The sequence below is a fragment of the Ooceraea biroi genome, chromosome 2 (genome assembly GCF_003672135.1).
Source record: "Ooceraea biroi isolate clonal line C1 chromosome 2, Obir_v5.4, whole genome shotgun sequence".
NCBI classification, from domain to species: Eukaryota; Metazoa; Arthropoda; class Insecta; order Hymenoptera; family Formicidae; genus Ooceraea; species Ooceraea biroi.
Genome location: NC_039507.1, coordinates 5,777,944 through 5,801,728, shown reverse-complemented (window position 1 = coordinate 5,801,728; position 23,785 = coordinate 5,777,944). Strand labels below are relative to the sequence as shown.

General features: G+C 34.2%; 1 protein-coding gene across 1 annotated transcript; it reads right to left on the bottom strand.

The window, feature by feature from the left end:
• Positions 1-5,501: 5,501 nt before the first annotated feature.
• Positions 5,502-23,667, bottom strand: LOC105284810 (sodium channel protein Nach). The gene is made up of 12 exons (XM_011348602.3): positions 23,358-23,667; positions 22,900-23,145; positions 21,093-21,235; positions 20,586-20,649; positions 18,465-18,636; positions 17,786-17,931; positions 15,697-15,835; positions 12,665-12,965; positions 9,091-9,144; positions 8,698-8,863; positions 8,457-8,563; positions 5,502-7,003 (listed from the first exon to the last, which is right to left on the bottom strand). Exons 2-12 carry the CDS (start codon positions 23,091-23,093, stop codon positions 6,732-6,734), a joined length of 1,758 nt encoding a protein of 585 aa, XP_011346904.1. The 5' UTR covers positions 23,094-23,145; positions 23,358-23,667; the 3' UTR covers positions 5,502-6,731.
• Positions 23,668-23,785: the final 118 nt, after the last annotated feature.

Below are 23,785 nucleotides of genomic sequence, written 5' to 3'. Positions count from 1 at the left end.
ATCGGCCACTTAAAATCCTGGGAAATATTAAACGCCTTTTACGGAACCATTCATAATTGTTCGACGAGTACGAGTGGATTATAGACACCAGATTTCACAGAAATGTGACTAGAGATGTAAAATTACGGTCAGATTCAAAATGACAATTGCTGACGGTAAAATTACGGTAAAATGATAATTTATTGATAATTTTGGTAAAATTCGTTTTTTTGATAGTTGCACAAATACTATTTGTCAAATAAACTCTCTTTATGTTTTCTGCACTTCATAATGCATAATTAAAAAAATATTCTTTTTATATTCTCATAAAATGTACGTCTGATAATCACTGAAGTATTTTTGAGATGAATAAAAAGAAAACTATTACAATCATTCGAGAGTATCGAGAGTAATAGAGTATTAAAGTTTCGAAACTTTCTCTGAAACTTTGCCGATTTGCTGTCTTGTGATATATAAACTACTTAAAAAGTACATAATGTTGAAATTTCATATTCTCTTAAATTTCTATACATAATATGTTCGTATTTATTATAATAGATTTCTCGTTCTGCATAAATTATTTGAGCTGCAGTGAAACAAAGCCGAACAACTAACAAACATATAATACCTGCAAATCCGTGATATATTTTTATATTATTTTTTCAAAATTACCATTTTACCGACTTTCTAAAATTATCAGATAATATACCGTAATTTACCGTGTAAATTACCGTCAGCTTGGGTCATTTTCATATATTTCAATTAAGTATTAGACTTTTCCTGTAGCTTCGTTGTTCTATTTCAGTGATATAATATTAAAAACTGTGTAGTTGCAAAATATATCTATTTTTTTATCTATATAGTTTATCTAGAAAAATAAAATTGCATAAGATAAGCTGAACAAATTAATCAAGCACTGTCAAAGTAATATAATAAGTAACACCTGATATATCTCAAAGTATTTAAAGAAAATATCAAATATATATATATATATATATATATTTTCCTTTTCTTTAATAATGCTTTACCGATAATATTTTCTCTGAATTTTATTTTATATGCGATATTTACAACCTATTTTAGATTTTTATTTTAACCAGTATGATGATGTGATCTTAACTACTCCTGAAGCGCTTAGAAAAAACGGTCTCGTTATCGTGTTTGCAGTGTAACTCGAGCCAATATTGACCAATGCAAACTGCACCTGTAGAATCACGTTCGAAATACTAGACCAAAGTGTACACGTTATCGCATAGCTGTGCCCATACCCAGCCTGCACACTTTTGGCAGCGTTGCGTTGACCAGCAACAGCGTTTACCACAGGATATTGTTTCACCGTTGCAATCAAACTTGACACAACGTTAATAAATCGCAATATTGACAGCAACAGGGAAAGATCGTTTGAAAATTTCGATACTGTAAGGTCACGAACGCGGGCGTTTATCTGCGCGGGGAGGAAGAAGAAATTAACTCGATTAATGAGACCGGTCTCCTCGCGGCGGCGTCTTGTCGAAGTTAGAAGCGCAATTATTTACCACTGTCCCCGAGCAACGGTGCACAAGATCGATCCCACGAAATTTCCGCGATCCGGGAACAGCTGCGACATACTGGGAATCCGGGGGACCCGAAGTGGAACCGTCGAACCTGACTGACGGTTTCCCGGCGATTTGTAACAAGCCGAGCCACGTGCACCTCGTGCAGATCCGACGTGAGACGGCGGATCCGCACGTCGGACCTGCAGACAAATTACTTTGTTTTGACGGCCAACCACCGCAGCCCTCGGGCCGGTCGACATCAATATCGACGACTGGACAAGCCATCCATCCCTCCCGATGTGGCACGTACACGCGTTCGATTTGCCGCGTCCGTGGAATGGGAAACTGCAGAGTTCATGAAATCACCCGAGTCACCCGGCGGAATATCGGGGCAGCCTTTCCCCCCGTATGGATCTTTTCTACGTTCGCGGATCCAATCGACGATTTCTCGAAGGACGACAGTGCGGACGGTGAGATTTTACGCGCTCGTGGAAACGTGTTACACGATATTTCTGTGCAGCGACGCTTCCAATTTCATCAGACATACCCCGACGCAGCTCCTCCAGTGCGAGAATTCATAATATTCGGGAATTAGAGATAAGATATATAACAACACCGCAAGTGCCAGGAAAATACATGTATATTTTCTAATAAATTTTATTACATGTTACCTATGTATATTATATTTGGTATCACACGTACAGTGTATTAATAAATATTTTATAATAAATAAGTGTAATAATAAATATTTTTAGATCTTTAAATAAAATTAATTAAAATAAAAATTATTTTTTTCTGTAAATCAAATTAAGAGAAATAGAAAAGAGATGCTATTTTATCTGAATTACCGATCTCATTTGTCAAGCTTTCTGAATATCTGCGGAATACGCGTATTTAATCAGGTAGAAATATTATCATTCAGGATAATAATAAAATTAATGGGCATGTAATTGAAATGATTTATATATCGTTCATTGCCTTCCATTTCATTTGCCTTTTTAATCGTCGCATGACAATGTCGTTGCAATAATTCGTGCGATACGCAGGTGCGATACGCGCACGCATATCCGTCGTATTTCACGGCCCTTTGGTTTCCGCCAGACGCAGGCCACACCACGATACTCCACACGAGCACGGTGTCTATTCGCATTATGTTCGCGCATCCTCGGGAGCGAAATTAACGGGAGCGCGAAACAGGATGCGCAATGCCGGAACCAGAGGTATAACCATGCGCAATGTAAAATCGATCGATCAAATTTGCGAATATCGATGTACGTGTAACAGTTACCAAGATGCAAAAAGTACTCCGTATTATCTCATGATTAGACCATATTGCTTAATTCTGAGGAAAACGTAAAGAAAAGTAAGTAATAAAAAAGTAACTGAGAGATAGTAAGTTACAGTTTGAAGAGATAAAAAGTAGATCTAGATTTACTAATACTAATGTGCATAACATTTATTGATTTATTACATATGATGGCAGCGTCATATTTCGTTATTCATGATAAATTTAAGCTATCCAGGATGCTATTAATAATGTTTTAATATTAAACAATATAAATAATATGCTATGAAGTATTCAGAGCTATGAAGTATTCTTTGTGCGAAATTTTAGTTATGCAAATTTAAAATACTGGACGCAACAGAGAAAATTAAAAAATCATGTTTATCCAAAATCAAAAAGCTAAATAGAAGTACAAAGAATACATAAATATATGTGTTGCTAAACTCTTAAATAGAATTTCCGGTAAAAATGCAAGAATTACAATTCTTGAATGTGCTAATTGCATCTTCACCTAGCACTATACTGGCACCTAGCACTGTATTCGCCGGAATGGAATGCCGGATGAGGACATGTATCGAACATCCCTTTATCCAACACACACGCACAATCGTTGTATCCTGTTATGTATGCAGTATGTTCTGTTTGCTTTGAGCGGATATTTGTCCATGTGTTCAAAGCGGTAAAGTTCCAATTGTGTTGGTCAAGACTGCCGTGAGACTCCACGTCACGACATTCAGATAGCAAACAGCGCGATACCATAACTCAAGGCGAGCAATCGTGCGTCGAATTAACAAGTTTGAAACTATCAACGGTTACCGATTCACAAAGCGAATTTCTTTGGCTTGTAAATACGCGTTCTGGTGAATGGATAAGTTTTTATAATGAACACTGAGCTGCTTCCATGTTAAAAGAAAATAAAATACAAAATATGTTTTTATCACAATTTTATTCTAGGTATTCGTTGTTTTTATGACAAATTTTGTAAAATATTTTATCTTTTTTCGAAGCAACAGTATATATGTTTAATAGTAAAATTAAATTTAGATTACAAGTTTTTAGAAAAATGGTATTTTCCAGATATATCTTTGTTACAGTTCAGTTCTTTTTTTTAAATAAACTACATGAAGATTTTAAACTGCTGTACAAGGTATAAAAATGCTGCACATTTTATTTCACATTTTATGGTAATTTTGTGCGGCAGAATGTTGTATTGTCTGGTGTATTTACATCCAACCTTTTATTTCTAATGCCTCGACGAGGAACTGCTATCTGACTTCCGGAAAAATGAAAGCGTCAAAAATATGCAACTTTATTAAACAATTTACGCGCAAAGATAGAAATTCAGGAAATTTGCTAATTTGATATAATTTACTTTGTAATATACACATATCAACGCAGCAAATATCACAAACCCGATAATAATTCATTTCCTGTTATAATGCACTTAATTAAATTAATCATGTTAATAATAGCATATTAATTTCGTTAATGCTGTAAGATACGAGAAAAATAGAACGCTATTTATATTTCACGTCAGAATATCGGTCGAGTATATTTCACGACCAGTTACATATATCATCCTAAAATAGAGAAACCCACAATAATGGAGGACCAAGTCAGCGAAGAATGAAAGGGTTGTCAAGAAGGCATCGGGGTTGCAGGGCGTGTCGCTTCCTCCTTTTTTTATCGATAATTTATCTGCGTCCCGCGGTGTAGCTTTCGTTAATAAATCTTTCCCCACGTGGAATCTGACTCCTTGCGCAGCCTGACAGTGCCGGATACATATAGTCGACGGCGTCGACGCGCGATACCACGGAAGATTATTACCGCACTGCAGCCACGATAGCCACATTTTTCTTTCCCCCATTGCCCTCGTGCTCCCGGCTGTCATCATGCAACTCTCTCTCTCTTTCTCCCTCCTTCTCTCCCTCCTCTCTCTCTCTCTCTCTCTCTCTCTCTCTCTCTCTCTCTCTCTCGCTTTCCGGGTACATCGGTACCGCAGAATGTTTAGTACCTACCCCGTTAATAATATTTGCCTCCTCCATCTCTGTTCCTCCCTCGAGATCATCCTGACCTGCCTCACGGAAGTTCGTCTCGCACAACTGGCGCATAACTGATCCCATTGATTCTTCTATACGGGATGATTCTATTACATTGAGGAATTACATTGCTGAGATATGTGTAAAAGATGTTTAAATTTTTGTAGCAAACATTTACTTTTGCATTTTACATTTTGCAAACCTTTAATTAGAGCACCGTATCGCATCTCATGCTCTCTATTTTTGAAATCTTGATATAAACAAGAATAAAATTTACGTGTTTGTATGAAATATATCTTGATATAAACTAGAATTAAATTTACGTGTGTGTATGTGTCTGTGTGTGTGAAGGAGCTTAATGAAAACTTGCAATATTTATTTATAATTGCCGTGAAAATTAATTGAAATTTTGATTGGTAATATCTTTTTTCTCATTTTTATTACGGCAAAATCAAGTAGCACGGGAATCGTAAAAGTTATTTTTTAAATGTTGTCTAAAATTTACTAAGATTTAGTCTTCTTTGATCTATATTTTCATTTTTTTTAATTTATGCTAATATCACATTTTATAGTGTATGAGATTAAATATCTAATATAAACACAATCGGTACAATATAGACACGCCTATGAAATTGCATACACGGCAAGTAATAACATGCAATATTTGCTCACATTAAAGATTTATTTACCGTAATATAAGATCGTCAATATTGGTTCAGTTACGTTTTCACGAAATCGGAATCTGCAATCGATCCCAAAGTTATTTTAATAAACGCATTAAAAGTTTTGATAAAACTGGTTCTCTGCAAGCGAACTTCGATTTCTAGCATAAGTTTACGTAAACATCTGCTAAAAACCTTAATTGCACTGAGAATTAATTATGTGTCTCTGGAGAGTGTCATCGGAGCAGATAACAATTCCCATGTAAGCCTCCTGTATCTATCACGTTCCATTCATGCTCTTACGAAGGTATTATAACCTCTTCATATCTCGCTCCTAAACAACTGCCGCTTCATTGTTTTAGTACTTCCCTCATTAATTACAACTTATTATCCAACATCGTATGACAACCGTCGAAATCTTAAAGCTGCAAGTACTAAAATTCTTGCCGTAAATTCTTGATGTAGATTATAATTGCTATTATTTCTACATTCTACATTCTATAATTATAATTATAAATATGTTTATTCACATTTAACATACCTACGCATACACGTGCGCGCACACACAAAATTTATCATATATGCATATATCTGAAATTTTTAAGATTTGTATGAAGTTGAAAATCTCTTTAATTAGAAAATGTACGATAATTCTATTATGAATCATTTAATCATATAGAACAATCTATCAAAATTTGACGCACTGATCGTACTATGATATTATATCATATAACCATATATGTAAAATCGACTTATTAGAACCTCGAAACACCATGAAATTTTATAATTTGGGGTCATCAAAAGTTGATCTAGTGCTAATCTAATAAAGAAAGATTGCTACTTGTAGATATCTTTTATGATAATGCTTTTATAAATAAATAGCAGGATTTGTTAAATCATGCGGTCACGATTATAGGAGCTATTCAAGATTTCAATTGGAAATGCAAGATTCCGACTGACGAGTTTCCGATCGCGATTTCGTCTGCATCGCTGGGCAATTGTGGATCTCTTGCTAAATCGGCTTATCGTTATGCGACGAAACAGACGGTCTTCCTGAATCTTTTTCATCTGATGGTTCGTCGCGATCGGAATCGATTTCACGCTTGCATGCGGGGTGTCGGAAACTTTCCGATCGTTTCGAATGTTATTCGAGTGTTCATGATGGGACCGAAACGGACTTGTCTCCATCGGAAAGCTTTCCGAGCAGTTACATGATAGCTTCCCGAATGTATTAGTATCTTGCTCTGTTCTTAGGAAACTGGCCATATTTTACTGCCTGCCAAGATCGTGGCATCAGCTCGCTCCAGTAAATTGTCTGTATGTTTTCGCATGGGACTGATTGGATCTTGTCCTTGTGGTCGTCGTGGTCATCGTGGTCGTCGTCTAAGATACTTGAGTCTTCACGTAGCAGATCACGAAGTATGAGCGCGATGAAGTACAGGAACTCCACAACGCTGATGAGACTGAAGCCGATGAAGACACCGCATATACCGCCGATATTGCCTGCAAAACGACCAAGCTTTACGACACGGCGCCTCGATAGCATGAAAAGATAAGACGATCCGGAGAAACGGCCGCGCGCGTTTTTTAATATCGCTCTTAAAAGGATAAGAAACGTTACGCGTGGTGGCGATTTACGGTGTAGAAACGATAGCGAATTTTTACAACGATACCACCACTATTCTTGTTCCCTTCTTTACAAGACTGCCGCTCTTTAATCAACGCTTTAGAGATCGGATACGCGTGATATCACCCTTTTATAGCTTGTTCGTAAAGCTAAAATAATAGAAAGTTATGTTTCTCCAAGTTTTAAACCACGAACAGGCCTTTCATTCTAAATAATGTTGATCTATATGTAATACTTTCGTGTCAACTACAAGTAAATATAAAATTGTCTGTGTATATATATATTAGTAGCTAACGTGAAAAAATTGCAACGGTGTCATATATGCAGTGAATTCGGAGAAATGAAGAATTTATGATGATATTTGAGCCAATATTGGAGAAAGCGCACATCTACTGCCACTTTAAGCATTACCATTTTTCATGATCTCGAAAATTTATGTGAATAATTGTGAAATATATATTTGTTAAAATCGAGAATTATGAGAGAATATATAAATTTACTTTAATTTATAAAACGAAAGATTTCTTAAAATAAATATTCTGAGCACCATTATTCATTAAAGAATTTTTTATTTCATTATCCTATCTCTGTAAAATGTGAATCAAATTCAGAATCATAATTTTTCTTGTACATACAATTACATATATTATTAAAAAGTTATATTTTCCTAGAATTAAACTCTTGTACTTGTGAAATTAGCTGAATATCCAATACATTTTTTATCACGTTTTTCAAGATATATTTTTCGTTTTATTGTAATAATATATTCGTAAAATGAGCGCCAAGAAATAAAAATTATGCTGTAATTGTGTTAAAAAATGTTTTTCAAAGACCAAACTAGAATAGAAACGCTGCACTCAGTTGGATATTAAAATTCTATTTTTGAAAGAGCCCTCGAGCATTTCGCAGAAAATTTTTCTTTTATCATTTTGAAATTTGCATGAAATATTGTTTTCATATATTTTATATGAACTATATAAAGACTTTTACCATTATGTTAGTTTGCATAATAGCGAATAGAACGACGGTTTCTCAATTACTTACATTCGCATGTACGATTTTATATAGCTTAGTTTTGTGATCTTTTGCGACATACAGTTAACTGAGAATCATGAAACCTAGAATTATTTTTCCGAAACTAGAACTGTGTTTCCAAAATTCTATTTATAATGCAATATTTGTCACAATTGTATTTACGAATCTTACAGAAAACTTTCATTATAATTCTTGTCAGGAATTTTTATGTTTTGAAGAAGTATCTAGAAATTTGTTGTTCAATCCTTGATTACTTCACTTAACTATAATAGAATTCCCTCGATATGTACTTACTCATAAATTCGTACCAATAAGAAGATACGTCTTGCTTCAATCTAATCGAGCCATACTTGGAGAAGAAGATATGCAACACCGCTTGATTCGTAATGTTGACATTCCATCTGAAATTTAATTGCGCAGCTTTTATATCTCAACACCTTTTCTACAGAATAATGCCTGACCGATTGTAGTTTTTGAATGTTTTAATTTTTATGAATATTAATACGTGAAGAATATTAATACATAATATGCTTACAATAAATTAGTTCTATATGTGCCAGGGGACATGTAGCTCTTCGTACTCATCACGTCATAGCTAATATCTTCACAGGCAGGATAACAATTGTGACAACTCAGAGCCCACGTTACGTTTTCACCGATCTTTTCCTTACTATCATGAGGAAAAACGGTCCACCATTTAGCTATGCGTAAAGAGAAGTAAAACATTAATATGACAAATATTGCTTATGAAATTAGAATTAGCTGTAATATAACTTGTAAAATTAGATTACAATAATGAATTTGTAGTTATAATAAATTTTGCAATTATTATATTAAAGTAAAATAAATATTACAATTTTTAAATCCCAACTAATTGTAAGACGAGTTATTTAATTAACGATTTTAACAATCTAATGATAATACTCACTTTTATATTTTGTCAGACATTTTAAGTCTGCGTTGGTACAAACACGCACTGAATCTAAAATTCGTAATACATATATAAAATAAATATTATAATAAAACATATACATATATAATATACGAAATATAATATTAATTAAAACAAATATATAGTATGCAAACTTTATCTCTTTGGTAATATATAATATAAAGTTATCATAAATAAGGAAAATTTATAAAGTTAATATTTAAAACATAATTTTAAAACGCTTGCATCCTCCCAAACAACAAAATACATATATAATAGTAGGAACATAGAAATTATTCTTATTTATAATTATGAGTATTATTAAAATTTTATTCGCTCTTGATAAAAGTCATTAAAAGCTTCCTGCATTTGTCATAACTACAACGAGAGAAAACTTCACTACATATTATAATCCCTGTGGTCACAATTATCAAAAGTTACATCATAATGTATTCTGCAACGTTAAATAAGAGCACAAAAAGAGAAGTTAGCAGGAAAACACTCATAATTTCAATGGTATGGAGGGAAGGATGGATGCTATACGTCATGAGAGCATTGTTACACCTGTTGTTGATTAATATGGCGAACGGTGGAGGCAGCTAGGACAGTGAGTGGAAGAGCACACCCTGAGCTGTCGATGAAGTGCGCGAGAAAAAGAGCAATCGGGGCTGCTTTAAATCGAAAGAACCGGGAGAGGGAGAGTCGGCGCCGCTTTCAGCGCGTTCCTCTTCTTCGTTGGAACCCCGGCCACGGTAAGTTTAATCCTACAGAGCCGTGCTTCGCGCGATCCGCTTTAATGCTTTAAGCCACCCGTGGTAAAGCCTCGTTAGAAAGCTCGCAAACGCGTACGCCTCGCAATGCGGCGAGAGAGCAACGTTCCTTTACAGATTGCCGCCCACGCCTCTCTCGACTTCGTGATAGAAGAAAGAAATCGCCAGGATGTAAGAGGGTGCACGGAGCTGGGAAACCCGATTTATCCAATGAGATACGGTCTTCACCGTATCGCCCATCTAAATCTTGCCTCCAGCTTCGAGTAATATCTTTAACTGATCGAAATAAGTCGCATTTGTTGCGGCTTACGTGTCTTTTTTAATCAACCACAATTATAATTCTGCCATCGCGAGTATCCGCTTGATGATTGTTGCCAATTATGTCTGATTATCATTATAATATTATGACTATATATTTTTTGAAAATTTAATCTTTAAATCTTGATTGGATTTTTTAATTTATGTCGTTGACAGATAATTGTGATATTATGTGTATTATAGATTAATTTATAATAAGTAATATTTAATTTTTTGTTTTTAATAATTACATTTTTGATAAAGTCTATGTAGTTCTATTACGCTTTATTAGCTTAACGTTATTTCAGGTCCCTATTTTCTCTTTCAATTTCAATTCACATGACGAAAAGAGGAAAAACTGGAACATGAGTGAGTCTAAGAGGGACGTGAGGGATCGAAGGAAATCTTATTGGCTTCGAAAGGTACGTTGCCTATGACGTTATCATGTTCTTCACTCAGATTGATTTCTCATTTCTCCCTCCTTATTGGCTTTCCTATTTCTGACGAACGAAATATTATAACGTTAGTTCTGTATTCTCAATAGTTGTTTACTATCGTTTTATACATATATCCAAAAGGACGGCTTTATATTTTAACAAATAAATATTTGCTTAAGTATTCGTTAAGAAGCACGAATAGATATCCTGCTTCATTGCAACTTTTGCTCCACACAACATACTTTTCTTATATCAATAAAATGCTGCATTATTTTTTATCACTAAAATATTCAATAAAATGCTGCTTTATTTTTTATCAATAAAATATGAGATTTATCAATAAAGCTCATAGTATATATGAAATCTGCATATTGCGTATCAAGTTTTTAATTGAATCTCATTCGCATTAACGAGGGATAAATGATAACAGCGGAGAATGATGCCATTATTTCTCTCCGCACCATATCTTTCGATCACGATAGGTTTTCCCAGCGGCACTTCCAAGCAAGGGGTATACGAGCTAAATTGGATAAGAAGAACTTGAGGAAGAAACAAAAGCGGGAAAAAGACAACGCGATTTGCTCATCCATAGATTGCTAGCAATATTGCCGAATCGTCTGTTTCGATAGAATACGAAGGAACATCAATGAAAGCTACAGTTCGCTCTTTCGCAAATGTAGAATTCACGAGTTCGATATTACCGCTCGTTCTATTAACATCGAAACTTGTTCGTCACTCGGAAATACAATTCGTCGAGCCTGATCAAGTATCGAGTATCGAGAAAGCTCTTTTGTAAAAGCCTTCCAACTGCATAATACGATCCACCGTGCAGCTACGTAATTAATAAATAAAGTATTATTTGTGATAGTTATGGAAAGTTCTCTACCGCGTTTGATAATGTACTTGTTCCAATTAACGAGGTATTATAATGGGAGTCGCGTTTGTATACCTGTCTCACAATCATGTATACATATTTAATAATGCCATTAGATAAATTTAATAGAACTGCCAAATCATGAGTACAATACATGATAATTAATACGTAATTATTTCAATACATAAAATGTGCTGCTTTCAGATTCCAAACTCCTTTATGTATTTCAACGAATCGTTTAATTTGTTATTTATTTATTTGTATGTGAGCATAAATATACGAAAATTCCAACTACTTAATATTTAAAATGATCGGAATCTTATATATAATGTTTCAGATAATTTATCTAATTTAGTTAAATTAATCTTAAAAAAAGCAGGAAATGCTTCCATAAATGACAAGATATTTTTCTTATTTTAAATGTTGTTCAACCAGATAATTGCAAATTTCATCTGTAACTTGTAATTTGATCTTTACAAAGATGCTAATAATGAATTGTGAAATTTAATTTTCAATTTGTAAAGCTCGACCGAATTGTAATTTAAAGTAGAATTTCAAAACCTCTCAAGAAATGTAATACGGAATCTTGAAAACTTAGTTATGAAACCACAGTCATTGTGTGAAAGATTTAATATTACATTTTTCTCATTACTTATTTAACGATCCCCTTTTAGCACTTTATGTAGGATGTATAATGTAAAAGAATTTTTAGCAAAAGCTTTAATAATCACATCGATACAATATAATTAAAAAAGAATTTTATACTAAAAAAATGTAATTATCGATTTCTTGAAAGTAATTTTACAAATTTAATAGTTTAGTCATATTTCATAAATTCAGCAAAGTGTTCTAATCCGGATATTATAAACAAACTCTAAAAAATGTATTCAATACTTTCTAATTAAAAAATATTTAATGCTTTCTGATTAATTAAAATTTTGCAGAAACAAAATTATATAAACATTTAATATGAGAAATAGGACACTTTAGTAACTTATCAATCAATTCAAATCAACAAAAATAATAAAATTAAAACGGTACATGTTATAACATTAAAAATATACTTAATATTAAGTTTTAATTTATGTCTCTCGTTTATGTTTCTTGGCTAAAGTTCTGCGATTTTTTTTTTGAAAACTATTAATTTTGAAAAGCATTAATTATCCAAAAAATAATTTGATATTCTTACTAACAGTCCTTTATGCCACGACGTGGAAAATAAAACGGTCTGCATCCGCAAAGACTCTGCATGTCGTGGAGCCTGCAGTCGACGATGCAATCGCTGTAAGTGTAAGATGTATCGCTGTACCTGGTGCGCATCTCATTTGGGAAAACACATTTGCGTTTGCTGAAGGAAAACTTTTCGATGTCCTTGGTGCTGAAGAAAGATGCCGGAGTAACGTCTATGTACGTCTCGGAGCTGGGAATCGCGAATACCTCTGTGACACCACCGCTGGCCACATCCGGATAGTCTTGAGGATTGAATACGATCACCTGGAGCACACGACGGGCACTGGTTTGATCAAACTGTTATTTACCTTCCGGATCCATTTAAATCAAAGTAAACTAATTAAATCAAGTTGATTAGATCAAACGACATTTTTTATTAGCATTGATTGGTCAACGATTGGTTAACTGGATTTCCTAAAAGTGGCAACTTTGGTGTTTATCTGCACAGATGTATCTTGTTTTATAAATATTTTGTTGTATAAGACTAAACATTGCATTCTAAATATTATAAAGATTAAATATTGCTTATTTGTTATTTACATTTTCTCCTCGAATTCATGTTCCGCGATTTCAGTGAATCGGTAATTATGATATTTTCTTTATTATAACATCAATGCATGAAATAATTATATTGTTAGATTCGAAAACTAACTAACTAACTAATTAACTAAGAAGAACTAGTCTAGATTTTAATAAGTATTCCATTTCTTTTTTAAATAATAATAATAATAATAATAGAGTAATAATCGATGTAGTAAATTAGTCTAATTTGAGTATTATCAAATATAGAGTGGTGTTAATTTCGCGATGTTCGGAAATGAATATCTCGGTAATATCCGGTTTCTATATGATATCCGATTTCCTGCTCAGTCAGATTAGACAGCAACGTCATCGAGTTGTAATGTGAATTTGAATGATGCATAGAACGCATTTAATGCAAATATAATTAATAAAACATTCGCTGTTGATGTAAACATTTTACAAGCAATATATTTTTTCGCTTGTCTTCACGAGTACAGTCGGGAAATCTACGGTTTTTCTAGCGCTGCGTGCATTACATGTTTTTTTCACGCTGCAAAAAGAGACATCGTAATTTGTGTAATGTGCTGGTCTGTTTCCGCAGGTTAATTACGACGCTGCTAACATTTACCCGGAATGCCATAATATTACCAGACTTTCTTATAAATCGCGCAGCTTGATCTTATATAAAATTAAAAAACTATTACTCAATTTTAACTATTTTAAAGGTGTTTTCAAAATATCCTTATACTTTTAAAATATTTATAAAAATGATTATACATTATTTTGGAGATACTCTAAAAAAATATTTTACGCTGCATAACTTTTCTCATAAATTTAAATAATAATCCAAGCATTAACATAGAAATGCCTGTTTTTTCAGGTATATTTAACAGTTTTTTTTACGATATTAATCACAGCTAATGACAAACAATATTTTACGACTTGGAATGCGCGTAGATATATAATGATTACATTGTTGCTTACGGCAACATTCTCTTAAAAGAGCTAATTAATTTTGCAATGCATCTGCATCGCGCTGGAAAGATAAGTGACAAAAATATTTCGATAAGAACAGAATTCTCGAGCGCGCGGGTTTTTACCGAATGCGAGTTCTCCATAAGTGCCGCTGCAGCCTAAAGTAACACACACTCCACCGCAAATATGGCGAAGTGAAGGAAGCGCGCGATTATATCGCACCGCTAATGACTTTCGCGAGCTTTTTATCGTAGTGCACTATACGCGAATGAAGCACAGGTGGCTTGTAATGGCACAATGGTGGAAAAAGTTCAAGGTACGATGCAGTTTTCGATTATCTTCATCGCGCCATTCGATGGTTACGATAATTTAGTTGCAATACGTTATGTACATAACATGTTGTCTTTTTCTCAATTAATATGCAGAACTGATATTTATATGTTATCTTGCATTAATTACCGCAACTGGAAACACGCCTTATCAGGGAAAGGTATTAAGTAAATTATAATTATATGATATGAGTAATATAATGGTTCACTGCTTTTGCGTTCTTACAGATGTTTTATAAGTTTTTCCAGATAATATGAATGTAATGTCTGTGATGATGCGTCTAAGTTGTTTGAAGCGAATCGACCATTACTTAATCATTTAGTACATGTAATAACAAAGTGGCAAAATACAATTTTGCGATTATCTATGCATTAAACGTATCTGAAAAGTAGATATATTTCGTGACATTTCGCTGTAAAATCGAACATTAATGCTACTTCAGCGTGAAGCATTGCGAGAATAAATCTTCATTTCGCTCGATTAGCCCCTTTTCATATTCAGCACTCGTGGTAACTACTCGTTACAAGTCGGATATGATCCGTTTTCGTAGCTTGCATACACTACATACAAGATATTTTCAAGAAATTCACATGTAAGACCTCCAAAAGTATACAATGAATTAGAATTATATCAGCAAGGAAAACATAATTTTCTTACGATATATCTTTACCACTTGCTTCTGCAAGAAAATAAAATTTATAACTTAGAATAACTATAGTTTATTCTAACTATATGTAACATCAGAAAGTATTTATAATATATTTGATTATGTAATTTTATTAAAATTATTATACTTATCCTTAGTAAAGTTCTTGATTACACAATTTCCCTTTGCAATTATTTTAAATAAGACGAAGTTCTTTACACTCAAGTTTATATAAACTTTTATCATTATCTTGATAAGCAAAGCGCTGACAAAGTTAGGTGAAACATTTTATAAGAACACTTTGTATAATTATACATCATCAAGCTTCTGATAATCTAGGCTAAGTTAAGCTGTTCTTCTAAAGTTTATTTTTAAAAAAGTCAGATTTTAATCTCGTATGAATCCTTCGAATCAATCCTTCGATCAAAATCCTTAGATTATTTGGCTTCGAGTTTTTTGGTTTTGATTATTTGGCTTGGGTAGTTGACTATTTTAGATGACATTTGGTGACATTTTACATACCTTCCAACCGATAGTAGGCAGTATCGGGTAAAAATAGTCGTCCAAAAGTGGATCCATCACAACTGTTAAGCCACGTTCTATTCCTAAATCGTCCACCTTATGCATATATAGAGACGGATCTATGACAGCCTCCGTATTTCTGTCAATAAAACAGTAATTATCGTCATTAATATTTTACGTAACTGGAGCTTGTATTTAAGATAAGTGTTATAGATTTCCAAACTAAAGAGCCTTCATTTGTTATTCATAAGTCGACCTACATCCACTACCGGATCCGGATCAATATCGATTGTTTAGATACTTTAGATCATCGTGGTTAAGATATTTAATACCTTTTCTTCTAGATAGAATTATGCTTGTAATAGAAATCTTCTATTAAAACTACATTTTGTTATAAAAATATTTCTACTTATTGTCAAATTAGTAAACTATCATTATCGTTTATGCGAGTCGCAAGTTTCAAGTTTCAAATAAATTACTGATTCAAGAAACTTGACAACAGATGTATTGGACATTACAAATAAGTAAATATTATTCTTCGATTAATTGCAATGAGAATTAATTTCAACTAACAGTTGATTGATTTTCCATTGAGTTTGCGTCAAGAAACATTTATTTACAGATTAATGGAATCAGATTAAAAGAATACTCATAAACAGGGTCGCATTTATACTTTTAGAGGCCCTAGGCACAACATCATTATGAGGCCTCAAAAGAACAAGTCTATTTCAGTTAATTAAAGTCATATGTAGTTTATTGAAAATAAAAGTTGACATTTCCATAATAACTTTTTTAATAAAAGAAAATTAATATAGCACAATTGAGTATACATATAATTGCATTTAACAAAGTATAAAAATAAATTAGTTCAAATTTAAATTAAACAAAATTAATAATTAAAAGTTTTTTTTGGCTTTGGTTTTAGCAAATACATCTACAATGTCATCATAATTAATCGAGCCATTACATCTGATTCAATGCATAATAACGACAGGTCACTTGTTTTATTTTGGTGTAAGTTACTTCTTAAATAATTTTTTATTCGTTTCAACACTGAAAATGAGCTAATAATTTAGCGGCATGTATCTTGTTTATTAGCGTCCGGCACCTCATTTCTAAGATACGCGCGGCAAGAGGGGAACAGTGAGAGTTGACAACGAAATCGGCCAGAAATGTGCAACTAAATCCCGGTACTGCTATATAGCATATGTTAAATGGACGTGCCGCGAAACTGACAAAAGATCGCGGTTCATTATATCTATTACATAAAACGAAGTTAATACTTCGATTGGGTACGGCTACGCGATAGAACCTATTTTTCAGCAGCCTTTAGTTTTTATATTATGAATTTAATATTTAAAAATAAATATTTTATTTTGCAACATTGCAACTATATAACTAAGTTGGTTTTTATTTGTGAGAAGGTAAGGTTTTAAAATGTGGCCCCATAGGGAGTGAGGCCCCAGTTTGCGCCTGATGCGCCTTATGGTAAATGCGGCCCTGCTTATAAATTATTCCGTATGTAAAGATCACATCGGTTAATCTTTGTAGCGCATTGCGTGTACAAAAGAAGGTTGAATCAAATGACAGTACTTTCATGCGATATAATCGACAAACCGCGACGAACATTGCGAGCGATTTGTCGAAAGCGGCGATACGAATCATTTCGAGCAGCTCGTATAATCTCGAATCACACATAATTACGAACAATATATACCTAAATTAATCGAAAGTGTAACAACAACAACAATAGCAAGCGGGACTTGTGGATGTAATAACAAGTATAACAATACAAGCAAGTAATAGAGCACTATGTATAATCATACAACGCTCCATACGTAACGATAGCCTTAGGGAATACATTTCGCCCATGTTGAAAGACGGGTACTTGTTATTACAAAGAAAAACATGGCAACGGAGCATCTCCGTATCGTTGTACGGCACTAGCCGTAGGGGATGCGCCTCGTTTGCCTACGATGAAAGACGGCGACCGCACCGCCTGCGTCACGGGGGTAAATATCCAAATAACTGGTGGAAACCAGCGCGTGTTGTCTGCGCCCCCGGAAATTCGAAGGCGCGGGATACTCACTCGAGAATGTCGTCTTTCTCACGCATGTAATTGAAGGTGCAGCAGAATCCGTTCTGCGTCTTGCGGAAATCGAAGAGCTGCGAGCAGTTTCTGTAGGTGCCGTGCAGTTTGCATTTCAGTAATATCTGTGAGCACTGCGGCGACAGCTGGAAAATTCAGATGTACGTGTCACCGTAAATCGCCAACGAATCACCCCCGCATGATAACATCGGCTGGCCAGCACGCAAAGTGTCGTGCAAGCAATGTTTTAATTGGCCCTCGAGAAAGCTCCCGTTTAATGCAACCATACGTCGCATGTAAATATATAATAGTATCACCATCGTCCGCGTAAGTTTAATAATTCCTGTAGGAATGCTTCGTCAGAAAGTATCGGATGTTAGACTGTATTTATGTATAAAGGGTCCGCGAGAAATCCGCGAAAAATCGAGACAATTGGAATCTTGTTTTCCAGCATTTGAGATTATCATTGTCCAGCTTTAATTTTTAAAAAGCATGAATTAAAATCAAACTGTTATTAACTGTTATAAACATTGTAGAAGTTTGGGACTTGTTATGTTGTTACTTAATTAGAGAAGATTCTTTTAAAGAGAAATCCAACTAAATTGTGAGAAAAATCGTGGAAATACACTTCTAGTATTATTTTTGAAATATGACGTTGTGATAGGTTTTGCATACATACAGTTTTCATTATTTGCGTAATGTCGTAATCTTCCTTGTAATAGGTCGTTAGAAGTTCATCGATCTCGGCGTTACGATCCTTCGTGCGAAAATCAGAAACGTAGTGATTGCCCAACTGCGAGACCAAGGTGAGGATTTCATCGACCGGTAGATCCGTGACTTTCGCGTTAAAGCTAATTTCAGAAAAGATTTTATGTAGAAAGCTTTGAATAAAGCAAATAATATTTCGAGTAGAATTGTTCCGTAATACACACATTGAAAATAGTTTGAAAAAATGCACAATAATCTAAGCGTGCTGATTATATATACATGATAATTTTAATGACTTGCACAAGTCTACTAAATTTATGGAGTCGACAGTTTAACAAGTTATCGCGCGTAATAAGTGATAGTTTAATAGCATCATAAAGATTTACATGTGCATAAGTTAATCGAGTGTATCGACCAACATGAGAATAATAAACGCGAACAGTTTCTTAGACACCGATTTACTACACGCCATCATAAAACGTAATTACATTTTCACTCTGTAGTGAAGTTTTTAATTGTGCGTTAACTAATGAAAAATTTACAAGACTTATCTGTCGTTACTATGTAATATATCGTCTTAATATTTTTATTCAAAAAAAAGCTACTTAAATTTTGAGATTTTTCTAGTATATAACAATGTATATCTATATCTACCTAAATTTAATATATTAAAACTAACATAAAATAAAAGATAAGACTCAAGAAGAGTTTCAAAGCAGGTTTCACTAAAATTTAAAAGATTCATGTGAGGTAAAAAGTGATATATAATAGATTACATAAAAGAGTGGTGATGTAAACGCTCGTTAATGTCAAGATATCGTTAATATCTCTGGATAATCATGCCTGTACATGTAACAAGCATTCGCAGGAAATTCGTAATCAATAACGCATCGTCACGGTTTTCGCACTCGGACGAAAAATTGAAGCGGCATTAATCGATGCGCAAACGAGGCGGAAACTTTTGCGTTAGACCTACCTACAGAACCTGGAAGGTTCCGGTTCCGAATCACCGATTCCGGAAACGTCTCTTCCATTAACGGGGTCGAAAGTTTGCGGCCGGCTACGAGGTAGCGTCGCGCGAAACGGCTGGATTTTGGGATATTAACGCTCTATTAAATGAGCCGTAACCATCGATTCTACGCTCTCCATCAACGCGCGATGCATCGATCCGCTCTCTCGTTGCGTTCTAGGTGTACGCGGCACCAAATTAATGATAATCGACGTGCCAATTGACTCGAGACGTTGTAAAAACCGGGTGGAATCCAAAATGCGATGATCGGTCGATTAAGCTTCCCGTATACATATCGTACATTGAGTGTGCCGAATTAATCCTATCCTGATCAAAATACCTCCATATCACGGTGGTGTTTCCCAACTCCCATCCTCATGGGGGTTCGTACCCATCGGCTATGGATACATTATTAGTCATATCAACATTATCTGGAACTGTTGAGAATATATAGATAGACTCGACACAATTATGTGTCGCCTAGTGATTGTTCTTTTGGATATACAATTAGCATTAGCTATTAATTAATGATATTTGATATACGTTTAAAAATCGAAAAAAGTTTCTAAAACAATCTATATTGTTATTATAAATTTCCTTAAAAATTCAAATAAGGAAAACTCGACAAGGTCGGAACAGTGAAATTTATTATACTAATGTAGTAAATTAATTATAATAATGTACAGAGAACCATCGATATTCTCAAATATTTGCACGGCGACGTTTTATTATCGACATAATCCGAAAATAATTCATCGCAATCGCGGCGACACGCGATCGGAATATTTGCGGATACTTATTTGCGATTTGCGACACGCAAACGGTAACCGGTGACCGTTTCAATACACGTGGAGAAAATATACGCGTTAAACAGTCGGTGTAACTTCAAACGATCAAATCGATCAAGCGATTGGTGCAATTTGGTGCAAAATGGTGAAATCACATTCATGTGCATCCAGAATATTGCAATGGTTCCACGTATATATCACCTCACCGTCATTCAAGCACACGTGAATGCGTTTGTGGAATATGCGTGAATGCGGCTTGCATTTGTTTAATATTATAGTATATTGAATCACTCACATATCGGTTGCCATTTCTATCGCGGATTGCCGACTTATTCTGTTAATGGAGCAGATGGCGATTCCTGAAAATGATCAAGACGAGTATTTTTTACCAATTCATACCATAAGACAATTATAGAAAAAAAATAAATCTCTTTCTATATTTATTTTATATATTTATGTTTTCTTTAATTATTATTTTTTCGCCTTTTAATTTTTATTGTAGGATAATTATCTAATTTAATATTTACTTAATTATCCGATTTTTATTTAATTTTGATATAATACAAAACGAAATATGGAATAACATTTAATTATTTTAATGAATTTTACAATCGATTTTAAACTTTCCTATATTAGCTTAAAATCTTCTAACTTGGAGGAAAACTAATTTGAATCTTTCATATTAAAGTTCATTACAAAATTTATATCGATTAAAAGGTAACTATTACAAAATAACTAAATCTTTGTAAATAAATTGTCCAAATACAGATTTTAGTAAATTATTTAGGATTAGTCTCCATACCTGGAAAGTCTAAATCGACCGTGGGGTAACTATCCGAGTCCATGGAAGTAAGTATAGGTGATGTTACATACTCTTTGCAGGTTGCATAAACCATGTAAATCACACTGGACATAATTATCAAATGTATTATGATCCACATAGCTCTGAAAAACGTATTTTAAATGTTAATAATAGCAAAACATATTGATAGTACAACACCTTTAAAAGTAGACTTAGAGCGAGTGTTTTATTTGCTCAATGCATTTCTTTGATGGCTCGAAAACGGTAATCATTCTCCATTCGTGAAATAAAGCAAACACACAGATCTATGCAACGTGAGACAGATGGTACCGAGCACCGAGCTTGTTTAGTTCGTGCTGTAATGCGTTCATTACCAAATTCGCGCGGCACCATTAACGTCACGTGTGACGCGTAATGTTATATTAAATCAGCCGTATCACGATACGTAACTCTGGCGTTTTGCGGAATATTATGCACTTATACGTCTCTCTCCCTCTCTCTCTTTCTCTCCGTTTTTTCGCTCCTTTATTTCGTTTCGCGAAACACGTGATTTGTGTGGACGACCTGATTTGCGTGACCCGCCATGAATCCAAGAATTCCTGCTCCGCGGTACCGTTAATCTCGCGAGAAACGAGGATACGCTCATTAAACCGCGTAACTTTAATCATACATTACGCTTACACACGAGCCAATGTAATGTATGAGTCCGTAGCACCCCGTGGCTAATTCGCGCATACGCACGGCGCGGTTTGCGCGAATCGCTTTTATTATTGCTTTGATAAAGGCCCGATAATCGTATTACGCGAACCGAGCTTCCACGCTTACGCCCGTAAATGGGTGAATAACATTGAATAAATCTTGCTCGAGTAAAACTCTTGCATAATGGTTACGCGCGTCCATTCGATACGAAACGCCTGAGCGGCCGAGAAGCTAACTTGAGAATTGCGCCATTAAATGAAGAATTAAGTGTATGTGTAGGCAGAAGTAAGATAAGCTAAGTAATAAAGTTATAATATTTTCTTAAATTGTTATTCTCTCGATAGCTATTTTTAATATGCTATTTTTTGTGTTATATATATATATATATATATATAGGAAGATGTCCTGACTGATTCATTAACATGCAGCCCGAACCTCTGCACCTATCGACTTGAAATTTTAAGGGTATGTTCCAACTATCACGGAGATGCTCACTAAGGAAGGGTTTTCCGAAATTCCACCCCTAACAGGTGAAAAAGTTATAATAAAGTTTTTGTACATTCGAGTTCTACACACAAATATCGCGGGCGAAGCCGTAACAGGGGATGCTAGTTAATTTATAAAGTTTTAGCTATTGATTAAACATTGAGTCAATAACTCGCAAGCGTCATATAGTTCATAAATATAATATGACAACTTGTTTTTTCCCTTCTCTATCTACGGTACCACTTACTGCTTTAAATATTAAAACGTTCGATACAACAGCTTTTTTATTATTAACTTAGGCGCTTGGAAAAGCAAAAACTTTAGTTAAAGACAAATGCGTTTAAAGCTTCTATTCTAACTTAAAAAATATCTGAAGTGGAAAGTTTAAGGACAGTTGCATCTCCATTAGTAATTATCAAAGTTGTAAACGTTTGCAAAGGTTTTGTAAGATAAAATAAAAATTTTTAATGAATTTTTCTATAAAAATACTTTTGTTTTCATATCCTTTTCTGCATTTGTTGTCTTTTTCATTGTTAATATAGTTATTTTAGATATTCATCTCTTTACGTTAAATCGTAAGGGAAAATATAGAAGACATATTATGTTATAAAAGAGAACCTACCTTTCAAACCAACTTCTTTGAGAATCAACGAGGTACTTCAAACTGTATAAACTAGAATACTGGCAATATAACTTCAGATATTTCAATATAACTTTAGAGCTCTGGAATTTTGTCGGTAATCTCTGTAAATCTTTCGACACCCATGCTTGTGTAACTACAATAGGTTTAATCCGATCTTTTTCGATCCACATCATGTAATCCACTTCTTACATCGTGTAACTCAGAGAGTAATTAACTAATTGTCATCTAAAATAAATAAGTTTTTAAATTGTGCATAATACGTCGTTTACTTTGTGTTGTAAATATTCTATTAAAAGTAATTTACATCTATTAATGCTATTGTTTACTTCTATATAAATTTGACACAAAAATTAGTGAAAAATTAAAGTACAAATGTTCTAAAGTTTAAACTTAAAAATCTCTGCCGACCATTTTTCACTAACACATATTAGACTTACCTTATCGTATGGCGTTAAAACCCACTTCTAAATATATCTACCGTATATATAAAAAACGGAATAGATAGAAAGTGTACGACAATTAAAAACCCGCGTGAACAATCGTAAACTAGTCTTCTCTCAGTATAACTGTCGCAGATCGCGCGCGATCAATTGAAACAAAAAGGGACCGTTATGTCCCGTTATCCGAAAATCCCCGTAAGCGCAATTACACGATATTACTAGCGGCAAACGTTATATCCCGAGCACTCGTGCGACCATCCGGGATTACGACTGGGCGTCGTTTACATCTGGATGCCGTAAAACGCGCGCGCACCACACCGATTCGTGCATGTGTCGCGGCTCCGCGTTATGACGGAAGAGATCTAGCAAGATCATAGATCGCGTATCTGCCGTCGTTCAATTACTATTCCGCCGTTTCGGTATCG